Source organism: Neolamprologus multifasciatus, chromosome 14, assembly GCF_963576455.1.
Source record: "Neolamprologus multifasciatus chromosome 14, fNeoMul1.2, whole genome shotgun sequence".
NCBI classification, from domain to species: domain Eukaryota; kingdom Metazoa; phylum Chordata; class Actinopteri; order Cichliformes; family Cichlidae; genus Neolamprologus; species Neolamprologus multifasciatus.
The window spans coordinates 18,522,975-18,546,469 of NC_140452.1; the positions used below are offsets into that span (position 1 = coordinate 18,522,975).

At 39.2% G+C, this 23,495-nt stretch overlaps 2 protein-coding genes across 4 annotated transcripts; one reads left to right on the top strand and one right to left on the bottom strand.

Annotated features, from left to right (window-relative positions):
- Positions 1-421: 421 nt before the first annotated feature.
- On the top strand, positions 422-11,735 carry rab4b (RAB4B, member RAS oncogene family). 3 transcript variants are annotated; one of them, XM_085184338.1, is made up of 8 exons: positions 422-610; positions 4,136-4,216; positions 5,078-5,192; positions 5,362-5,424; positions 6,119-6,273; positions 6,352-6,447; positions 6,639-6,814; positions 7,991-11,735. In XM_085184338.1, the coding sequence occupies exons 1-7, from the start codon at positions 595-597 to the stop codon at positions 6,752-6,754; spliced, it is 642 nt and encodes a 213-aa protein (XP_085040464.1). In that variant the 5' UTR covers positions 422-594; the 3' UTR covers positions 6,755-6,814; positions 7,991-11,735. The 3 variants fall into 3 exon arrangements, with proteins under 3 accessions (XP_085040464.1, XP_085040466.1, XP_085040465.1); XM_085184340.1 differs by having other exon boundaries at positions 8,033-11,735; XM_085184339.1 differs by having other exon boundaries at positions 6,639-6,808; positions 7,986-11,735.
- Positions 11,736-12,931: 1,196 nt separating this feature from the next.
- ap2s1 (adaptor related protein complex 2 subunit sigma 1) lies at positions 12,932-21,055 on the bottom strand. The gene is made up of 5 exons (XM_085184341.1): positions 20,894-21,055; positions 20,200-20,349; positions 19,686-19,799; positions 13,953-14,012; positions 12,932-13,058 (listed from the first exon to the last, which is right to left on the bottom strand). Exons 1-5 carry the CDS (start codon positions 20,894-20,896, stop codon positions 12,957-12,959), a joined length of 429 nt encoding a protein of 142 aa, XP_085040467.1. The 5' UTR covers positions 20,897-21,055; the 3' UTR covers positions 12,932-12,956.
- Positions 21,056-23,495: the final 2,440 nt, after the last annotated feature.

Here is a 23,495-nt window from a genome sequence, read left to right on the forward strand (position 1 = left end):
TGTAGCAATATTTCGATGTCATGTCTTATTGCATTTATATTCAACTTTGCTCGTATTATTTATTTATTTAGTTTCATCTACCTCGTGTCTATTTTGTGGTGTGTTTGTAATCGATGACAATGTGTTGCTGGAAACTATACAGGGAAAAATCTGGTCTTGATCTGTCTTAATACAACGCGCTTTGCTTTTTAGCTTAGTTAAAGTTGGCTAGACTTCACGCTTCTCTAACTGAGCATCATTTTCTGTACTAGTCGTTCGTTCATTAGTTTAAGCGTACAAATGAGAACTGTCTATTCGTAAAATCCACTCAGTTTCTGTGCGATGCCAGTGTCCTTTCAGCGTGTTCGTCTCTTCTCTTAAAATTCCAACGTAGCCAATAACACATGAACGCAACACCACTAGATAACTAATGACGTAGCGCGTAGCTGTACTGGTTGTGGTCGGAGCAGAGGAAGCTGGGAAAGGATCAAGGAAACCTCTAGCATCGTAGATAAACACCGTAAAGAGGTGTGAAGCCAGCGGGCACACGGCTGTCACAGTACTAAAAGAACAGTAAAAGAGTCCGACTGAGTTCTCCATACAGCGAGGGTCAACATGTCTGAGACATACGGTATGTTTGTGTGGAGGAGGCGGTCATTTAATGCTTGCTAGCTGTTATGTATGACTGCTGTGGTCTAATGTGACAGACTGGCAGCGTTGCTATCAGCAAACTGTAAGATTAGCTTAGCTTAGCCACAGGCTAACTTGCCACCTCACCGTGTTTGTGGATTTTAACAGTAATAATTAACATTCAGTGCTGACACGTAGGTCAGTTAAAGTGCTCTGGTTGGATTTCTTCGTGTGTATTAACTGACACCCCTGTCGTTTGATGGTAGCGTGTAGTGCTTCACGGGCAACAAGGAGAGCAGAAAGATGGTGAGACATCAACGGGTAAAAGTTGGCCAAACTTTAAGCAAAAGCCATTAATAGCATGTGTAGAGACGTTGAGTTAACGTGAACTTGGGGAGATTCATGCAAGTTCTGTGACCTTGCGACAGGAAAGGCTGCTGCGATTTGATGTATATTTTTACTTTTAACTGCTAGCCACAAGGCCTGTAAGAGGAAGTTTGATAGCGATGGTTGATCATGCATCGGTTACCTGCAGGGCAGACGCTGCTTGGTGTCTCACTGGTGTAATACATCTGCTTCCATGCTTATTTAAAGTAACTCCGCTCTTGCACTTGACACAGATACGTTATAAATGAATCCTGACAGAATGAATGCTGCCTGCACTTATCTATGACCATTCACATAATGAGCAGATACAGAGATGTATTCAAGGTCTCATAAATTCATTAAACAGTACTCTGTCTGATAGTCAGTAAGCCTGACACTGCAGAGCCATTTGTTATGAAATGGCACACCATCCTCCTCTCCTGTTGCACTCCCAGATACACTCTCTCCCTCTGTTTATACTTGTACCCTGTCTCTCTCTTTCCTCGTATGAAACTTTATCCAAGTGGGCAACATTTATGGGAGAGTGCCAGCACTAATGGGACCTGTAAAAGACTTTTATTGATTTTTTTTCCTTCTCTCTCTCTGTGTCTCCTCAACTGTCTCATCTGGACGATCAAAAGTCGACAAAAAGGAATTATGAATTCAATAAGGGCCTGTTAAGTGTTTTAAAATGCATAGTTTTCACTTATTAATTTCAGTAATGTCAATATCAACATGAGAATCATTCATGAGTTTATGTTGATGTTACAGAATTTGGCACATGTAGCAGGGGGAGAAGGGAATAATGTAGTAGTACTCCTTTTATTGAACTTTTTGTTGCTGTTAGTTTTTATTCATCATTACTTTTTATATCGTCGGATCTCCCCCTCCCCCCCCCCCCCTCAAATTTTTTTTAAAAATAAAAAATAAAAAAGAGAGAGATGGGAGGGCTCACCCATTGCAGGTAATTGTTGTTCTCCTCCCTGGGGGGGGGGGGGGGGGGGGGGGGGTACTTAATATTGATGGTTGAGGAATAAAGTAGCCTGAGAGGGTAGTGCTGCAGTCCATTCTCCCTGCTTTTGACATTATTGATGGTTTGATTGTTGTGTCCAGATCTCACACAGGAGTATACGATGTCTGAGAAAATGCAGAAAGGCTTGGGCAAGCTTTTAAAACTGAGCGGTCTGTCTCTGATTTTTGTCAGCACTGTCACAGCCACTGAAGTGTGGTTGAGATGTTACGCTGACTGCTGTTACACAGAAAATTAAGTGGGTTTCGACACCTTCGCTTTGTTGCAGTTACTCTGTTACTGAGACATTGACCTCTGGCTTGTGTTGCTTAAGAAAACACCCGCTTCAACAAGGTGCTCCATGAACTGAGCTGGCGGAGGTGTGTGTCAGCAAATGAAGGTGGCTCATGGAGCAATGACATAATTGGTTTAAATGTCACCCAGAAAGTAAAGATTAATCTCATACTTTGATTTACTGTTTCTGTTGACTTTGTGTGAAGCTGGTGATATCAACAGCAGCCAGTAATCACTTGCCAGGCTTTATGCTTTCAGAACCTTTGTTTGAGCTCAAAGTGAAATTGAAAATTTACTTTAAATTCAACCTGAACAAGTTCTCAGAAGGGAAGCTGTAGTTTGCCATCATGGTTAGCTTTCACCTATTTAGGAACACACTATCACTTCTGCATGTCTTGCATTTCATTTACTACCTCTCTAATTATTTATTATCGCTTACTTAACCAGAGCTAAGAGAGAGCAAAGAGAGATTGAAAGTTGCAAGATAAAGCTTGTGAAGCCTTAGGAATTACCTGGATTACTGACTAATTGCTCATACAGGCTGGTCTTTATGTAAATCACAAGTATAGCCAGATGCGACTTGACTAATCTAACATACAAAGACTATGATTCACTTAAGCACTAACCTTTCATGTCTTGTTTCCTCCCCCTGAGGAAGTGAACTTTTCTGTTAGCAGTTTGTCTGAGAGCGTGCTGTATCATGCCTTTAAAAATGATAGCATGGTAGAGGTAGCATCATGGTTTTGGGCTGTCCTTGGGATCTGGATGGCCTGTAGCCATTAACAGAACATTTCATTTAAAATTTATATCAAAAAATGTTCTCAGTGTAAGAACAGAGGAGCAGTTCATGACCCGGAGCTTCAAGAAGTTGGGTAACGCAGCCAGACAGTGACTCAAAGCAAAAGTAAAACAACAGAGTGGTTCAAAAAGAAGAATTTTTGGGGAGTGATGGACAAACCGCAGTCCTGACCTAGTTGAAATTATGTAGCATGACCTGGAAAGGGAACAAACAAATATATATGAACTGAAACCGCTCTCTTGGAAGGAATGATGCAGAATTCCTCCCAATCATTGTGTTGTGTTAGTCCCACAAGCTGTATGTGAAACACATGGTCAGGTCTTTACTGCTACTGCTTAGGTGGTTAAGAAATTCTGACATCCTGGTAATTCCAAAGCCTTTTTTTTTTTTTTCTTGCAACTTGGTTTTCATAACTGATCAGTGTAAATTCACACACATGCAGCCACTTTTCATACCTAACTCTCCTTATCAGATCTCCCAGTATACTGGTCAGAACTGCCGTTCAGCATACATCCAGTATGCAAATACCCCCTTGTGTTATCTTTGGCCACAGCACACAATGGCTATCTGTACTCTAAATGGGTTTGCATGTCAAGGGATCAAGTCATTATGGATAATTTGTGTTGGCTGGATTGAGCCCTTCAAAGAAAAGACCCACTTTCCACAACATCTGTGCAAAAGCCTGCCTTTGGTTATTATTCAACCCGTGTGCAAGTCTGTTGCCCTAAGCTGTGGTTAATAATGCTAAAGCTCTAACCTTGCTCTAATGACATGTGTTATTAAGTGTTGGTGCTTTTCTAAGGCTTCAAACACACTCATTTTCAACCTCAGACAAACAAGTGTATTAAATTAGAATCGTAAGTGGCAAGTTAAACTGATTACATGCTAGGCGCTTTGTGATTAGTAGGCTAATTTGGGTTTGGCAGGATACTATGAAAGTAGTAGCTCAATGGGATTAAGAGGAAGGATTGTCCCTGAGGATGGAAGTGCAACGAGCAGCAGGTTCTCCATTGATGTTGGCATTGCATTGATCTCTACCTCCTTTTTTGTGCTTGCAGACTTCCTGTTTAAGTTCCTGGTGATTGGCAGTGCTGGGACGGGGAAATCCTGTCTCCTCCACCAGTTCATTGAGAACAAGTGTAAGTTATAAAACGCTGCATTTCTAAAGTTTAATACTGTGCAAACACATAAATGGACACGTTCACGAAATTATTGTAGTCGGTTTTACGAGATGCATATTGACTAAACCGTTAGTCTGCGGATGATCTGAAGAAAATTCTTCATTGACTGGTATGAGTCAGAGTACAATGGCAGGATGATGTGGGCATTTGTTGACCCAGAATAAAACCAATCACCACAGTTCTTTGCCTCACACCGTCCTTCAGAAAGAGAAAATATTCTGTGTGGTTAAATGGGGGGGGGGGGGGGGGGGGGGAATTATACTTCCTGTAGACTTTCTCTAGCTAACAATGGCCAAGTTTACACTGAGCTTGATGCTCTCATTATATTGTTAAAATTCTCCATATGAAACATTAATTCGTTTAAAATACAAATTGAAACGTCAATTCAGTTTCAAAGGGGTGGTTTAAAAAAAACAAACCATGCTAACACTCCTCTATGTACAGAGTCATGCTCATGATTACATTTAATTTGATTAAGATATCTCAGGGGTCCCTGTGGATAGAGAAAGAGAGGCTGGGCAACTTGGCACTGTTAATCTAATTTGCAACTCCCTGTAGCTTATAATGTGGATATGAGGTATTTGCAAACAGCAGCAGAGGTCTTTTAAATAAGCCAAACACCAAATATTACACATGTAGATTCCGAGTTACAAATGTAGTCTCTATTATAGCAGTGGATCCATAGCTTTGCAAGGGATAAATACATAATGGCATAATTACAAGGACTGCACTGTAGTTTTTTCGTTTGTTTTCCTGCTCCTTTATGTATATTTCACGTTGTGCCTTTTTTACACTGTCTTCTGTTTGTTCCTACTGCAGTTAAACAGGACTCCAACCACACCATCGGTGTGGAGTTTGGGTCTAGAGTGGTCAACGTTGGAGGAAAGACAGTCAAACTGCAGATCTGGGATACTGCTGGCCAGGAGCGATTTCGGTATCTACCTTCAAAATTTACCTAAAGTCACAAGTCCCAGCTCCACTGGGATAAGGAAGTGTCTGACTGATGATAACTGTTAAAATGATTGGACAGTTTCTCCTGTCAAATCTCACCATCTGATCTTTTAAAGGAGCCTTTTGTTTTTTTTCCTCCATTTTCTCCGCAGGTCTGTTACACGCAGCTACTACAGAGGAGCAGCTGGAGCACTTCTTGTCTACGATATTACCAGGTAAAACAACCACCGACCTCGTGCTCCCACTTCCTTTTCACAAGTTTCTCTAGCAAAGTGAGCTTTTTTGTTTGCTGTGATAATGGGATGTAGATACTACAGTTGTACCTTAATTTTCCCAGAATAAAAACTACATGTTTACTAAGATTCCCAGAAGCAACAAAATGTAAGGTTGTATTTGGTGTGGGCATTGGCATCTGTGATTAATTGAAAATTTTAAATGTGGCTACAATTAAAATGAAATTTTACAGACTTAACTGGAAGCTTAGTTTATTTTTGAGTGTTCATACTGTTTCGAGTCCATATAGCAACTAACAAAAGGAGTCACATTGTGCCTGTACAGCCTCCAGAAATTGTGCTGTTTAATGACAGACCACTCAAATTACTGTATTTCAGAAACTCTGGGTCGTAAAATCAAGATGGATTGAATGCAGTAGTTTGCTTTTAACAAACTATGGGCTTTTGTTGAGGGGAGGTGGAGTGCGGACTGTCAAGAGCTGTAATATAGAGGCATCCTCTGTCAGGTAGTGTCTGTAGAGGAAAGCAGAAGTCCATCACAGATGGTGTCACCTGACACATTCTCGCACAGGGAAACAGACAAGTGTATACAATGAAACTAGAGCTACAGCCTCATGCTGAAAACAAACTGAAACAGAAAATTGGGTAAATAACATGAATAAAATATGTCTTACAGTCGAGAGACATACAATGCTCTGACTAACTGGCTGACAGATGCACGGACACTGGCGAGTCCCAACATTGTTATTATCCTATGTGGCAACAAGAAAGACTTGGATGCAGACAGAGAGGTGACCTTTCTTGAAGCTTCACGCTTCGCTCAGGAGAATGGTAACTTATCTGTACATTGATGCATTTCAAATGCTTTTTTCCCCACTCTTAGACGTATTCTTGTTCTCCCACACACAGAGCTGATGTTTCTAGAGACTAGCGCGCTAACAGGTGAAAATGTCGAGGAGGGTTTTTTGAAGTGCGCTCGCACCATTCTCAACAAGATAGATTCAGGTACACATTGTTTTCTTTGTTATAGAAGTGTATCTGAGGTGGATGTTTTTTGTTAGAATTTAGTGACATGTCCATGTTTTGTTTTGTTTTTAATGCTTTCAAAGCTTGAGCGCATGAAGTGATGTGGATCTGACATTTTTAGAGCATACATGTCTGTGTCACTGATGTTTCTCATTGTGCTTCTCTCAAAGGCGAGTTGGACCCAGAGAGGATGGGTTCAGGTATTCAGTATGGAGATGCTTCGTTGAGGCAGCTGCGACAGCCCAGAGGCACCACAACACAGAATAAGCAGCAGTGTAATTGCTAGGGGTCGGGACCCACCCTAACCCCAGCCCACAGGTCCACACAGACAGAACTCCCCCTACAGGTCAGTAACTTGTTAACTAAGGATGGGTATTGATACGATTTTCACGATTCCGATTCCATTTTTGATTCTGTTTAACGATTCGATTTTCTTATTGATTCTTTTTTTAAAAAAAGGAGAACACTAAGGTCGATTAGCTTAGAACTTTGTTTTATATCTTCTCCTTGAACAAGATAGAAATTTAGGAGTAGCATGGCCTTACAAACCCAACAGTGAGATCTTAAGAGATCCAGCCTACAGCTCTTCAATGGGGTGTCACAGAGTCCCCGGGGGAAAAAAATTGTAAATGTAAAATAAATATTCTTCTGTAGCAATAACAAAGTATAACATAAATTATTCTGTAGCAATTACACAAGAATATCCAGTAATGTCCCTGCCTACAATTAAACACATTCACTTACCACAAATTTGAGGGCATCTGCTGTGGCAAATGGGTGCAAGCCTTTTACCACAAACTTAGTCACTACTCGGTGACATTCGTCTATCCTGGCCTGAAAGGAGACGCTAACAGTAGACTGCAGCGAGAACTGCCAGCGAGCGCCAGCCAGACTCTGTCTCTCTCTCTCATCATGGTCACCTAAATGCACAGTAATGGCAGGTTTTGTAATAAGGCAGATCGCGCTAACATAATATGCACTGTTATTTGATTATTTACCTGCCGTATTAACAGGAGAGGACGTGCAAACATTACCGCTGCTGCTGGGTTGAGATTCACGAGTCCGGAGCGGAATTAAAAACACGACATTCATTTAAGGTTATCGCGTGTTTTGTGAGCAAATGCTTTTGCATATTCGTAGTGTTTCCTCCCTTAAATGAAATATCTACTTTGCAAGTATTGCAAGTTGCCCTGTTGTCATCCGTTCTTGTAAAGTATGACCAAACTTTTGAGCATTTGAGCCACCATGTTTCCTGCCAGGTAAATGACGCTCCGCAACGTGGTGACGTCATTCGGGACGACTGGAATCGATAAGGGAATCGTTTGCAAAAATGGCAAACAATGCCAAGGAATTGAAACAGTGGGAACCGGTTCTCAACAAGAACCGGTTTTCGATACCCATCCCTATTGTTAACTCATGTGACCAGTGGGACTTGTAGACTAACAGGTTTTATCTGTGTTAGCGTTGATGAGGGCGTGTCGGTGCTCACTTTGTTTCCTGTTCTTAAACATCCAAACTCCAGGTCTTTTTTTGGTGTGTGATCGTCCTTCCCCCGCTCCTTCAGTTCCACACACCTTGGATCACCTTGGGTCGTGGAGATCACTGCAACCTATGACCCTTGACCTCTGGTAAGAGTCTCAACAGCTTACCTGAGGGGGTCGGTTTTGCCCTTGCGTTTGGACAGCATAACCCCTCGGTGTGAGCAAAGTGGAAATGTAAAGAGACATCCTCCACCATGGTCTCTGTTACTTACCAGACAAGGACAAAGTCAAGGGTTGTGTGTTTGGGCTGACCTACTGTTGTGTGTTATTCTTTTTTTTCTCTCTTGCTCTCTGCTTTTTCATTCTGGTTTTAGCAATCCCCAAAATACTTTGAGTTTTACATATCATTGCTCGTTAAACTCTTTTTGTGCATTCAACCTGTCCTTGTGTGGGTCATTAGTTTTTTGTTTTTTTTTTCTTCCTAGTTTTAGCATTCATAAAGACATCCCTTACTATTTTTTTTAAAATCATGCATCATTAACTATATTTCTCATAAATGATGGAAAATACTATTTTCTATCATTTATGAGAATTTTCTTAATGGAAAATAAATGATAAACATCACATATTTTTTGGGTACGATTTACACCAGGTGTGATGCAAATCCTTTCTACTTTGTCCTGTCATTTTAATTTTTTCGTAGTAGCCTTCGTAGTAGACCAGATGGATTCATAGCATATTAATCCCAACACTGATATATGTAACACTGTATAAACTCTCATGGGGGGATGATCCCATCACTCCATTCTACACCCAAACAGGCAAGGCTGTGGGTCAGGTTGAAAGCACAAAAAAGAGAACTTTTGCTCTTTATTTAAACCAAAAGTCCACAAGTCTGTAAATTGAGCTTTATCAGATTCACACCATGTTTAAATTCACATGTCCAGTTATAGTGATAAATTGGCATTATAATGTTTTTGACTCCTGCTGGGCTTTTCTCCATGACATCTCGTAGATTCATACATGCACGTACTGTATAAGACGTCACAAGAAACCACAGTTGGCTTTTGTTTGGTTTCTTTGGGAAACTTTTATGCCGCCCAACCAGCCCCGTCATTGAGGTTTGACCTTTGTTTTGTTTGTTTAAAAAAAAAAAAAAAAAAAAAATCGTTCAATTTGACAGGATTCTGTTTTTAAACTTCCAAGTAATCACTTCTCTTTAAAGCTCTGGATATCAGAGGTGTGGGGGGGGGGGATAAAAGACAACATAAAATTATTATTAGACCATGTACTCTCAAATCATCTTCATTGGCATTGATTGTACAAGTGGAGCTATACTGGAGGGATAAATATTTCCTCATTTGACATCTTAAAATGCTAATCAAAATCCTCCATATGTGCTCGTTTGAGCTGTAGTATATGATTTGTGTTATTTTTTTTTTTTTTTATAGTCAGAACAATAATCCCTCATGCTCTATTGATAGGGCCATTCTCACCCTAGAAGACACCACCCCCATCAGATGAAGTTGGGTTTTTTTTTTGTTTGTTTGTTTTTTGTGACTATCGGTGACCCTGACCCTCTAAAAGGAAAAGTAGAACCGATCCATGCCAGCAAAGTGGCCCTCTCAGTATAACTGAGACACCACATCTCCTCAGTGTATGGGTCAAATTCCAAGTTTTTCCCTTTAATATCTCCCTCTGCAGCTCTACTGCAAAATGTCAGTTTTGTTGCACCACTGAACTGACCCAGATGTTTTCTCTTGAGAACAGACCTTGTATTACTCTAGAGAGAAACAGGGGAATTTCCACAGAAACACAGTTTCCTCTCTGCTTGTAACACTGACAACATGGTTTGTGGTGCTGCTGGAGGAAAATGAGGTTGCAAGTTAATGGCTTAGAAAATCCAAAGCCCCCGCTCTGCTGTTTAATCAAAGGCACCGCTTCTGTCTGAATCACTGTCTTAGAGCAGGTCATACAAACCAAGCCAAGAGGAACTCAAAAACAAAGTGTGCGCAAACGTATTTCTCAAGCCTCTGTGTTGGCATACGCTCTCCCAGACAAACCATATGTGTTTAAGCTCAACTGAGCCAGCACACTGAAAGGGCAAACATGAGATCATATAGGACATCAAGAGACAGATGGTCAAAACACATTGCTTTCATAAAATATTTGCATAGCATGATAGTTTGTCTCCTTCTGCAAGTGCACTTTTACTTTTGAATCTGTGTTTGTTTTGTTTATATGCTGTAACTATAGAATTGTACATTTTATTTTACTTGAACTGTATAATGTAATAAATATATTAATTTTAGATGTTATCTTTTTACTAAATGACAACTGAGATTCTTCATATGGTTTCATTTTTTTCTGATGCTGTCAGGCAGCAACAAAAAATGGTGTAATAGTGTGATCTCATGCTGTGTGAGATTTGATTGGTTTATTGCTCCCTGCTGACGTGGAGGTAATGATGGAAGGGTGTTGACTTTGTGAGCTGTAGGTGGCCATCAGCAGCAATTCTGATCACTCGTTCACAGGCTGTCATCTATGCGCAGTTATTGAGTCAACTGTTGAATTGTTAGCCTGCATTCATCTGTATTTGCTGTACAGTTCATAAAGATAATCAGAGTAGCTATATGAACATTATTTTCTCATTTGTTCCAGTATAGACTCAATAATGTGATGAACGCAATCCAACTCAGTTGTTGCTTAGTAATGTTATATAATCTAACCTAAATACTACTGTACATCTCAAGTAACCTATCCTGTAAATAAGATTTGTCTATTGTCTATTAAGGGTGAGTGTTGCTCATTGATTGTAATGATTATGCAATTCCCAGTAAACTGCTTGTTTTTCATTCAACTCTTTTCCTGAATGTTAATGTTATCAGGGATTTTTTTATTTTATTTTTTCTTTGGCATTAAGCCACTGTATTCACTCGGTTATTACTCAAGGGCGTTGAAGTGCATTGGATCCTGAATGTTGGTGACCCCCAGCCCTCGTGCACAGCAACGCAAGCAGCATTTACAAATCAGATTTATAGCCAGCTGACTTAACAGACCTTGAAATTTAACAATGGGTCCTACTAGGTACATGATTCATTTACCTCTGCCTGCCATTCTTCTGTCAAGTCATTTCTCTCAAAGGCAGTCAGGTTGAGGTTAGGATATCAGAGGACTCATATGATGAAGAGTAAATGCCCTCTGTCACAATTGTCTGGATTTATGCTCTTGGGTCGATGGAGTAATGGCCAGAGCGGTTTAATGTAGCTCAAGTGGATATATTGAATGATTTATTGATTTTTAGACAGGCTATCAAGATGACTTCATAACCACATTGCAAATTCACCGAGGGAAAGGATTGGTCCACCGCTAGATGGCGCTGACGCATAAGACAGAGGTTTAAATCTGAATTTTAAAGACTTGTTTTTACATGTTTCGTCAGTAGCTTTGAGTGTTGTTTTATATGAAATCAGCCCAACAGTTTTAGCAGTGTAGCATGACTACATGTTTTAAGACATCAGAAAAAAGTCAAGATCTACACCTAATAAAAAGCCCTCTTCCAAGAATATTAGGTCAGATACTGAAACCTTTGCATTACTTCATATGTTTATTATTTACACAAAGAGGGAGATACTGGCATAAGTGAACAGGAGACAGTACTACACGCATCACTTTCATCAACAAACTCACAGGTGGACAAGAAGGGAAGCAGTACATATTTCACTAATTTAAAAAAAAAAAAAATACAAAACTTGAATATATGAAACCACCTTTGAGACCTGTGAATAGATATGGTTAAAATTAGAGTATGACCATGTCAAAGATTTAGGCTGAGCAAAAGGATGTGAGTAAAAGCTTTTTTTTTCCTAAGAGGATTTTAAGAGTAATTTAAAATTCAACTCATTTTATGCAATGCCAAAGGAATGTATGGAAATACTGTGAGCAGGAACTATTTGTGTTCACAATATTCAACACAGGCTACACTGTATGTACACACCATACAAAGCAATTTTCACATTACTGATTTATGTAAAATATACCTTCTGTATCTAGGGATAGTTTTAAGTGTTCTTAAGAGTAACCAACCAGCACCATTTGATGTAACGAGCTGCATTAAATGACAAAGATCATTTCAAAAGCAACAGAAATCATCACAACATACCACTGTGCAACCATTGGATGTAACATGACCTATACTATTGACCACGATCAACCACGAGGACGTCTGGACAGCACAGGTTGTCAGAACGACACTCGGTTCTAAGCACACTCCATTCAATTTAACTAGCTGTGCTGGGTCAACTGGTCTGAAGAGGTTTCTGTAGTTTGCCTATACTCCAATCCAGATATAAATTGCGCAGCAGCCATGATCCTGCTTAACATTACTTATAGAAAAGGCTGCAAGGCTATTATAACTTCTCAATGCACAGGGGTCATTATAGGCAGTCTCTATGGTGCTTGTTAGTCACAGTAGTGCCATTAAATACATGTTTAGGTTAATGAGAGGTGGACATAAGGAGGGCAGAAGAGAGCAGTGTGACACTTGTTTCCACACTGCACAGAGATAGATGCAATTACTTTGTGGTTACTACAGGAATAATTCATTTCTGTGGCCACTGGCTTATGGAAGAAGAAAAACAGAATACAGCTGAGTGTAACTAAGGCAGTATATGTAATTTTAACATGTTGAAATGTGCTGTATAGCCTTCAAAACATCCTCACCAGTAAGACGGGTGCAGAATATTGCAACATATAGACTTGTGACAAAAGATTAATTGGACTCATATCCATATGTAAACAATATTAATCTTCTTTACTAAACACCCCCTCCCCCCTTTCCCTTGAAGTCCCGGTAAATGTTAGCTCTGCAGAGACAGGAACATGACAAATGTCCATTTCAGACTGATACAAAAAAAATGAGCAAGATGTTTTGGGTGCCAGGGCAGCAGATTGTTATCCAGGTAAGATAGATGGTTATCGACTTTTTTTTCTTCTTCTTCTTCTTTTTTACTCGAGTGATTGGAGCATGAGGAGCTGCTTGAGGACCTTTGTCTGACTAGTCTCCCTGATCTCCCCCGCCAGGAACATCTCATCCACCACCGTGTACACCTTAAAACACAATTCAGAGGACAGAGCCCAACACTGTGATGAAACTGAGGATATTAAGATGATTCAAAACAGAGTACAAATATCACAAAGTAGTCATCCAGCCTGCTATTTGTCATCATCGTGTAAAAATAACCAGAGTGACAAAGAAATTAACCTGACAAGATGAGTCACTCTTCTTTCCATCACCTGCTTTTCTCAGGTGTGTTGCAGTTTGTGAAAGAGGTTGTAGTTGTCAACAGCTGATTTACCTTATTTGTTGATTTCTGGCCATGTCATACATGAGCGGTGTTAGAGTAAAGCATGTGGGTGGATGTTCACATGCTTTAGGTCATAGGTGTCAAACTCTGGCCCACAGCCTAATTACATTTGGCCCGCGAAGCCATACCAAATTACTATTAGAACTGGCCTACTGGTATTATACAGCTAATATATATATTGTTTAGTATTAAGCTTTGCTTGTTCCATATTCAGTTTTTCAGCAAAACTTGTTTGAGTCCATAAGAAAAGATTCATTCTTATATCTAGAGGAAGATTTTTTTTTTCAATAAATATTAATGTTAGCCCGCGACTTTGTTCCAGTTTTGAATTTTGGCCCACTGTGTATTTGAGTTTGACACCCCTGCTTTAGGTAATTAGCAATTAACACTAGCGGCAGGTGGGGGAAGGAAGTTTAAGCATTTATGAAAAGAAAAAGAAAAAAAATCCACCCCCACTAAAGTAATTAAGATCAAAAAGAAAAAAAAATAGCTGTGATTATTATATCAGTTACCATGGCACTATACTAAAAAAGCACTTTCAGAGCTCTCTTTTGTCCTCCTCTGTTCAAGGTCTTTTTAATTGGATATCAAGACTCTTAAAAACAAAAGGGAAGAATTCACTTCTCAATATGCTTACCTTGTAGAAGTTGAACACAAGGTCCAGCTCACACACATTGTGGAAATACTCATTCAGCACCTTCCAAGAAGCAAAGGAGCAATTGAAAATACAGACTTTCAATTCAATCAGATAAGAATCCAAACAGACTACTTTAGTAAGATACATATATATCTTAATGTGATGCACTAGTGCAGAAATTATGTGATGCTGTAGCAGCAGCAGAAGCCACTTGAAAACCATGTAATACACTTATATCTACTACATCTAAAATGTGGCCATTTAAAATTAATGTGAGTCTGGCCTCATCTCGTTTCCACAGGAGATCATTTCGAGCAGTGATACGGTTTCATTTACAAAGCCAGAATTACTGACCCCTTGTTAAGTATTTGCTACAATGAATGTTAAAACCAGCCTGTGAGCAAATCCTGCTGTGAGCTAATGGAAAGTGTGGCATGGTATCTTTTATGAGAATATTTTCACTGACTAAAATAATAATAATTTTTTTTAAAAACCCTTCATTGGTGTTTAGATGGGGCTTTATGTAATAACAAGCTTGCCAGCTAGAAAGTAAGACAGCTCATTTTGAAAATACCGTAATGTGCATTCCTTCTCAGTCAAACATTACATCAAATGACCTTCACTCCTGGGTGCTCTGGACAAAAAATGGTCTACTGTTTGTCTTAGCTAGTGGCAAACACTAGATTGTACTTTAAGCTCACAATTTCAATTGCTACCACATCATTTAAAGAGATGTTAAACCAAGCTTTAGAAGAAAGTACACTCAAGCAGACTGATGTGTCCAGACAATCACCGTGATCTACCTATGCTCTCTAAATCACTGATTAAACTAAATGCAATAACTTGATAACAAAGAGTTCAACCATTTTAAAAATAACTATCCCATATCAACTGTTGATTAAAGTCCATGAAGGCAGCATAACTTGTCTCGAACCTGATGCACCACTGAAGACTAGATGGGTAAAGTTAGTTCTGGATTTGTTTAGGTGTTTTAAGTTCAGAGTTGCTCAAAATGAAACCAGCGACAATGAATTTTGGAGGGAATTCTGACAGCAGTTTGAGGGAATTCATTAGTTATGGCTAGTGGTGCAACGGATCACTGTTGATCCGTAATCCGAACCGATCCCACTCCACGGTTCGGCACGCACGTGATCCGAAGATTCGAAAAAGAAGAAAAAAGTATGTGTATGGTGCGCGTGGTCAGTCTGTCAAGCCGTAGTTATGGCCAGCGCTAGCGGTCCAGGCGGAGGAGCAGAGGAGTTTACGGCGTTTAAGCAGCCATTTGCTGCTCAATCCGTCCGGGCTAAAGCTATTACAAAAGCTATTGGGGTGTTTAGCTGCAGATGTGAGGCCGTATTCCGTTGTGCAAAACAAGGGGTTTAAACTATGATGAACGTGCTTGAGCCACGCTATGATATCCAGTTGCGCGTCCACTTCAGTGACAAGATTGTTCCAAGCATTTGAGCAGGAAAAGTCTAAAGTTATGGCTGAGCTGTCCCAGGCATCTTCTGTTGCCCTAACCACAAATGGGTGGACCTCCAGGGCAACGGAAAGCTTCGTGACCGTGACCACTCATTATATCACAGCGGAGTGGTAGATACAAAGCCTTGTACTGCCCTACATTGCACCTTAATTTGTTTTTATATAATTGTGTGGAATGAGTCTTGAGTTGAATGTTTTTAATAGGCAAAAAAATACTTAAATAAGTAAATGGCGAGTAAAATGTTTGTCTTTTTTTTGCTGATCCGAAAATTGATCCGATCCATGACTTAAAACCGTGATCCAATCCGTTATCAGTTATGGCCTTGTGTTTAAAGCAGGTAGGTCTTTTCTTGAGATGGCATGTGGTATTTAGTTATGTCTTTGTGTGAACATGCCTTTTTTTAACCTAACGATAAGGTGAATGGTTTGTGCTGTGACCTTTAGTGTTTTGGAGAAGTTGGTCAGTTTCATTTGGATCACTTGTAATTGTTGCTGGCCAGGTAATAATGGTAACTGTGGTGTTAAGCCACAGTTGTTGCTGTGATCAACGTGGGGAGTGATACTGAATTTTGTGGCTATAGTAACCTTCTGTGGTATAGAACCACTTGGTATGTGACTATTTATGTTGTGGGGACAACAGATCACTTCTGGTTGAGATTATTGGTTACTACTATTGGTTTCAGTTGTAAACATTTCTGAGTAATCATTTTGGTTTGCGGGTGTTATACTCCAATTTGGGTTGATCGCATGTTACTATCGTGTATGCAGTGTAGCAATTTGTGTGATCTTTATAATGATTAAATCCATTTAAATTATTTTAAAAGGACTACGTTTTTCTGTGTAGTGGTCAGACAGTAGTTTTCTTTAAATGGGAGTGGCTGCAGCTCAGGAGGTAGAGCAAGTCATCTACTGATCGGAAGGTTGGTGACTGGTTCGATCCCTGGCTCCTCCAGTATGCATTAGAGATGGACCGATCCGATATTACGTATCGGTATCGGTCCGATACTGACCCAAATTACTGGATCGGATATCGGCGAGAAATAAAAAATGTAATCCGATCCATTAAAGATCAAAAAAGCACCTCACAAAACTTGCTACGCGGCGTAACTCGGCTCATAACCGTAGCACGTAGCAGCAGTGTGCATCACGTGATAGAGCGGCTGTGTGTATTTGTAGCCTTGCTAGCAAACCAGCATTTCATCTATGAGGAAGTTTTCCCAGAGAGAAGTAAAGCAAGTGTGTAAGTTCATCTCTGAATGTCTGTAAAGCATTCCCACGTTAAGCTTAACAACCATACCTGGAGCGACTGCCTCTCTCTCTCTCTCTCCTGCTGCTTCAATCGTGAAACTGCTTAATGATCATCTGATCGGCTTTTCTGTCGCGAGTCTGTCTCTCTTCTTAGTTTTTGGCCCACTTCTCACCAGAAAGAGGAAACCAGCGGCTGAACAACAGCAGCACGTTTAAGCTTGATAAGCTGTTGTTAGAATTTATTTAATATTACTTTGTACACCAGGATCTTTTTCTACGTAGCTGACGGCTGGTAACTGTGCAGGGGCGGATCTAGCAAAGTTTAGCCAGGGGGGCTGATAGGGCATGAACAGGGAAAAGGGGGCACAAAGACATACTTTTCTTTCTTATTCTCATTTAAAATGTCTAGTTTTTAATAAATAATTATCTGACTCTTACACCCAAAGTTTTAATCTTGTGTAAAATATATAGAAGTCCATTACTGTATATAGTAACTGTTAAGTCTAATATACCCTAGTAAGCTATAGTACTTTTTCCTTTGGGAAGATACCATCTGTGCAGTCTGCAATTCTGTTGAAGAAAGATGTTGAATCTATTTAATTATTCTTGAAAAATAATTTATTTTTGTGCATTTTCCCCCTGCATCAAATTAAATTTGATTACATCGATTAAGCATCATGAGGTGGAGGGTGGTTCCCTATTTATTTATTTTTTTGCTGGGAGTTTGCAACCCTATTAGTTAGGTTGCTTAAAATTTCTTCTAAGTACTCTTTAAAATACCAGAATAGGGAGGATGGAGCAGGTTTAACTTTATTAGATTGATCAGTGTTGCTGAACTATGACATATTTTGGACGCAGTGTATTTTTTACATACAGGTATAACAGAGTAGCTTTAGTGTTGTTATTTATTTAAACTTGAGTATAAACTTATACAAAATGCAGCAAGATATTAAAAAAACGTTTTGTTGATTAAAAAACACACTATATCGGATTCATATCGGTATCGGCAGATATCCAAATTTATGATATCGGTATCGGTATCGGACATAAAAAAGTGGTATCGTGCCATCTCTAGTATGCATGCCAAATCCACCCCAAGTTGCTCTCCCATGCAACCAACCTGAGTATACATGTGTGTGATTGGTAGATAGAAAGCACTTGCACACAGAAGAAAGTGCTTGTGTGAATGGGTGAATGAGGCATCTATACACCTCTTTGAGTGTTCTGGGAGATTTTTGCTGGCTTAATCTTCTTTCCAGGGTTGATTTAGCTTGATTGGAATAAATATGCCACCGTTGCAAGGCACACGTGTTGTCCTGCTTTCCCTATTTGTATTTCAGATCTAGGATATCAAGAACCAGAAGACTCCAGAGGGGTCTTTTCTTTATTTGGGGATCTTGGAGGAACCTTTTTGAGTAGGGGAGGTGGTACACCCATCTGCAACCTCTACTTGTCTTGCAGTGACAGTGACCAATTGTCTACACCTGACGAGATTGGATAAAGCCATGCCTGAGGTTGGCTTAGGAGGATGGCACTTCTTGTGTTTATGCTCTCTGGCCTTTCATTTTTTGCTGAAATTTTAAGTACTTTAAAATAAAATCAGTGTTTTTAGAAACTCTGGGATCAGTCTTCATGCTGTGACTTTTGAGCCAGGTCATAAAATAGTGCAATGCTGCCTTTTGGCACTGCAGTGTATCTATGTGGCAAGGCGTTATCAAATCTATCAATATTTTAACGATAACATTTTTTTTCAAGCATGGCATAACACTAACACTAGTCAAAAATGATACACCCAAGACAGTAAAATGAATGTGACGTAAACATAGCTTTAATAGGTTCTGGAATTTGTACTGAAATACAGCGTCGTGCTAAAAGATTAAACTATAGATACAAGCTGTGGTATGAGCTTTGGCTAAGTCAGATTTATAGAAAACAATCTGACTTCACTAAAAACTATGAATAAGTTAGACTTTTAAAAATGCAGAAATTCAGGTAGCACTTTATTCTGAATTTAAAGCATCCTTTATACCCGAGTTATTTGAAATCCAGAATGGCTTTCACAATTGGGAAACAATATTATAATAATGTAAAACCTAAATGATGTGCTCTTCAGAAGCAACAGATAAAAAAGAAAACATATCATCTTTTAAAATTGGACTTATGTATGCCATGGAAGAAAGGGTTTATATCTGCATAACTACATCTGATATTTAAATTTGAATTTCACAGGTTGGATTATTTTATAGATACTTGCCTACTGGGAATATGCTTCAAAAATAGGGCATTCTATAGTATAATGTTGTAGTTCTATAGTCTTATGCAGATTTTATCAGCAGGAAGTCAGATCACAGCATAGTGGATCTCTGCTACCAATTCAGTTTTTACAATTGTCCTCTATTATGTGGAAGGTAAATACTTGAATAACAGCATCATTATGTGGGCAGAGGAAATATATCAAAATAAAGATATTTTTGAAAATAAATGGCAGAATTTAATTGCTGAATATGGGATGCTTTGAGCCAGGGTGAAAACTGAGAATACCAGTGGAGACTAATGAAAGAAGCAAGAGGGGGTTTTGTTTTTCTTCCTGTTCTCTCTGTTATGTAAAGATTAAAAAATAATATTGAAATATATGTGCATTTAGCTATAAATGTATATAGGCTGGTAAATAATATGTGGATTGTGTTTAGCTGTACAGAATAATGCTTAACTAATTTATATTCTTTATTTTCTTTTCCTCCGCTTCTTTGTAATCCAGTTTTTATTTTTTTACTTTTTCACTTCCACTGTATATACTTCAACTTTAAGTACTAAAGACTTTTACTACATATAATTTTACTGCAATCCTTACAATCCAGAGAAGTTCTAAAGGAGCTCCAAGCCAGTGAAGGATGATAGCCTCTGAACAAAATCATTGAGAGACATTCTTGAAAACCATTAGACCATGACAACTAAATTATCATAGCTCACTTACTAGGTCTATATATTGTGTGTTTCATTTACCTCTACAAAGTTGTGGATTCCCTCGAGGTATGCCAAGTTATTATCAGTCACGTCCACACAAATACAGAAGTACAGACCAGCATAACGTCTGTAAATGATCTTGAAGTTCCTGAACTGTGAGAACAACAGAAAAATCCTCTTAAAAGCTTAATCTTGCATATTATGACAACAGCAGCAGATTTACCAGGGCTGAAGCTCCCACGGTAAAGTAAAACACACCCAGTATGCATACATTCATACTGATTTTTTTTTAACAGAAATAAAAACCTGATCCACTAAAGGGGTTCTCTTTTCTTTTGATGTTGTATTCCACTAGAATTTCATTCAGTTATTATATAACATAGGAAAAAAACATGCTAAGAGATAATGCCTGCAATATCTATATAGTGAAGGAGCTGGGCCAGCTGTGTCATTATACAGGATTAGAGAAAAGAGGTTGTTGCTGTTCTAGCACGTCAAAGAATCGTTTTAAAAAAGAAAATGTAGGTACATGCGGCACTGCCTAATCCCATACCTCCACAAAGTTGGTGTGCTTGGCATCTCTGACAGTAACGACAGCATGCACTTCTTCAATCAACTTCTGTTTCTCATCATCATCAAACTGCATGTACCATTTGGCCAGTCGTGTCTTTCCCGCTCGGTTCTGGATGAGAATAAAGCGGATCTGTAAGAAACAAGACAAAAATATAAATAAATGAGGCATTCTTTACTTGTCCTTAACATCCAATATTAAGCAGTTTGATACTGACAGAATTATGAAACTCCCAGAAATGACTCATTAGCAACACACAATATAATCTTACTTTGCCTATTAGTAGCTGTCGTACATAATATAACTTTGGAGATACTTACCATTTAGGCATCCAACTATTTTAATATGTATGAGAAATTACAAGTAACTGTAGCTACCGTTAGCTTATCTACAGCTTATCGACAGTTAAACATAGTGTTAGCTAAACCACACCCATTCATTTTGACAGCATCGTTTTCGGAGAACTCGGCAAAGTAAAATCGATCTATTTCAGTAAACTGATAGTTGTTTGGTAAAACATCTTGATTTAAAATTGTTGGCGTCCCAGTTAGCTTATCGTTTTCTACTCAGTGAATGGAATAGCCGATCTGGCGAACTCTCAGATGCTAGCAACCAAACGACAAATGCTACTGACATGAGAAGAAAATACAACATAGTTTGTTTGAGACATATTTACCATTTTCGCCTCCCAAATATGGACCTTAGAGACTCCAAAGCAGCAGGTTCCCAAGTAAGTGTGCAATAATTTTCACATTAATACATCGAGATTTTATGACCGCTCGTCCGCTATCTTCTCCAAGCTAATAGGAAGTGGCAAAACTATGGCGGCGTCACGTTGCATGACGGGATTGTAGTTTTTGCTGTCACATTTAGAAGCAATGGATTTTAATATAGAACTACAACAACCAACATCACTGTGTGGCGTCTCAGTGGATCACATGAGAAGCAAAGAGCCCATCTCTCTAAATATTTTTGTAGTTTTTAGTGTTTGTTTCAGGTTTTATTCTTTTCTGAAAGAACTACCGGAAGCACTTCCTGTGGAATAATTTCATAAGTAGTCCTAATACTATAAAATTGATTTTTAAAAATATGTCACTGTTCTCTTGGGCAATTTCCTGTCAGTTCTTAGACTGGTTAACACTTCTTCTTTTGGCTGCTCCCTTTAAGGGTCGCCATAGTTAATCATTTACCTTCATCTCCTATCTCCCCTTGCCTAGCACACTCCTCTGTCACACCAGTCTTCTGTATGTCCTCCATCACTACATCCATTAACCTTCTCGATGATCTTCCTGTTGTATGCCTACCTGGCAGCTTCATATTTAACACCCTTTTTCGAATATATCACCTATCCCTCCGCCTCACACCCTTGGTTCTCTAACTTTATTTCAAAAGCACTTCACCTGAGCTGTCCCTCTGATATACTGATTTCCTATCCTATCCCTCCTGGTCCCACTCCCAATGAAAATCTGAGGATGTTCAACTCTGCATCCTGTCTTTTTGTAAGGGCCACCATCTCAAAACCATACATCTATATCTTCCCTTTCACTCTTACCGCTATCCATCTGTGACAAATCACCCCTGACACTCATCTTCACCCACTCCACCCTGCCTGCACTCTCTTCTTCTTCTTCTCTGTTGTGCACTGTCTGTCACCTTCACTGTTAAATCGGTCTCCGTCTCATTCACAAATGTCTTCTCTACAGAGGATACCTCCACTTCTCCAGGCTCTCTTCCACGTGCTGCCTGATCTCACTACAGATCACATCATCATAGTCCAAAGAGACCTTTGTCTGCTCTATTTGTTGATACACATGGTGAAAATTGCTCACATACAGACTTACTAAATGTAAAAAAGTCCCCAAAGTGATAGTGTATTTGTCACATACACAGTTAATCAAACTGTTTTATTTATATCCACTTAATTATATTAGATTATTGCGTATAATTAGCATAAAGACATGAACAAAAAGGAAGATTTGTAGAATACAAAAGATTTATACCCAAACTCATTACAGGCTGAAAAGTAGCAATAGCCTATATAACTTATTTGCACCCTCTTGAGGTTACATTATTTTTGGAGGTTGTTTTCTGCAGAGTCAGAGTTTGTTTACTGGTCTGCTTGGGCAGCCAATTCACCGCAGAACATTGCCCAGACAGCTTGGACAGCTTGCCTCTGTTCTGGGTGTTTAGGGAGTCAGAGGTGGGGGGGATGGGGGACTGTGATTGTCAGGGATTGCACAACTGTGAGTGGAGGAATGCGCTGCCCTTGGGACTGAGACATATTTTAGCTGCAGATACAACGAGGACTGGAAGTGGGATGGAAAAAAATAATAATAAAATGAAAGAGGAAACAAACCAGTGATTAAACAAAAAGTGCAGTGTTTTTCTTCTGTATAATGCTTGTAGCTGTGTTTTGATACTGTCGCGTATTTTAGAGTAAAATAAAAATACAATTTGCCGTGGTGGTTATATAAGAATTATATGCATAAGCAGCACTGCATAGCAATGTTTTGTGATAGTCGCAAGACCTTGGCCTGTTTTAAAAACAAGTGGAGGTAGGCGAAAGGGATGTAAAACAGAGGCACATTATTCAACACACACTTTGACCTCAGCTAATCTTGGTCCGTGTGATTGGGGTCATGCAAATATTGCTGAGAACCTAGTGAGTAATGCAATTGGACAGAAGCGTGTGGACTTACTCAAACACAGGACAGTGCACCTTGAACCCTGTTTGACTGTGCATTTAATGATGGGTCACAATTCAAGCTTGTCAGGACACACATAGTGCACATTATGTACTTCAATTTAATAACTTATGTAAGAACAACATAATTTCTTTCCTATTTTTTTTTATTACAAATGATTATCTGCTATGTTTTGATTCTGCTATCCAACACTCCAGGAGGTTGAATACAGTAACAACCTTTAAACACGATGCCTCCATTGTTTACGATGGTTTAATCTTAAATATCCCCTAAAGTGCCAAATTCCAGTTCAAAACAATAAATTGAGTTCTACGGCCACACAAACTATTTGTTTTCATATCACACAGAGTTTAGATTACCAGATCGGAATTGCATGTTCTTGAGAGTTCAAGGAAAGACTAACAGGGAGAGAGAGGAAGCGAGTGAATGAGAGAGAGAGAGAAAGAATTTCAAGAGAGGGTCTCACTGCTAGACACTAAACATCTGTTTGAGCTCTTTAGTACAGGCTGTTGTCTTGTACAACACTGCAGATATTTCTCCAATGTATCTCAACTCTCTGCCTTAATTTTTAAA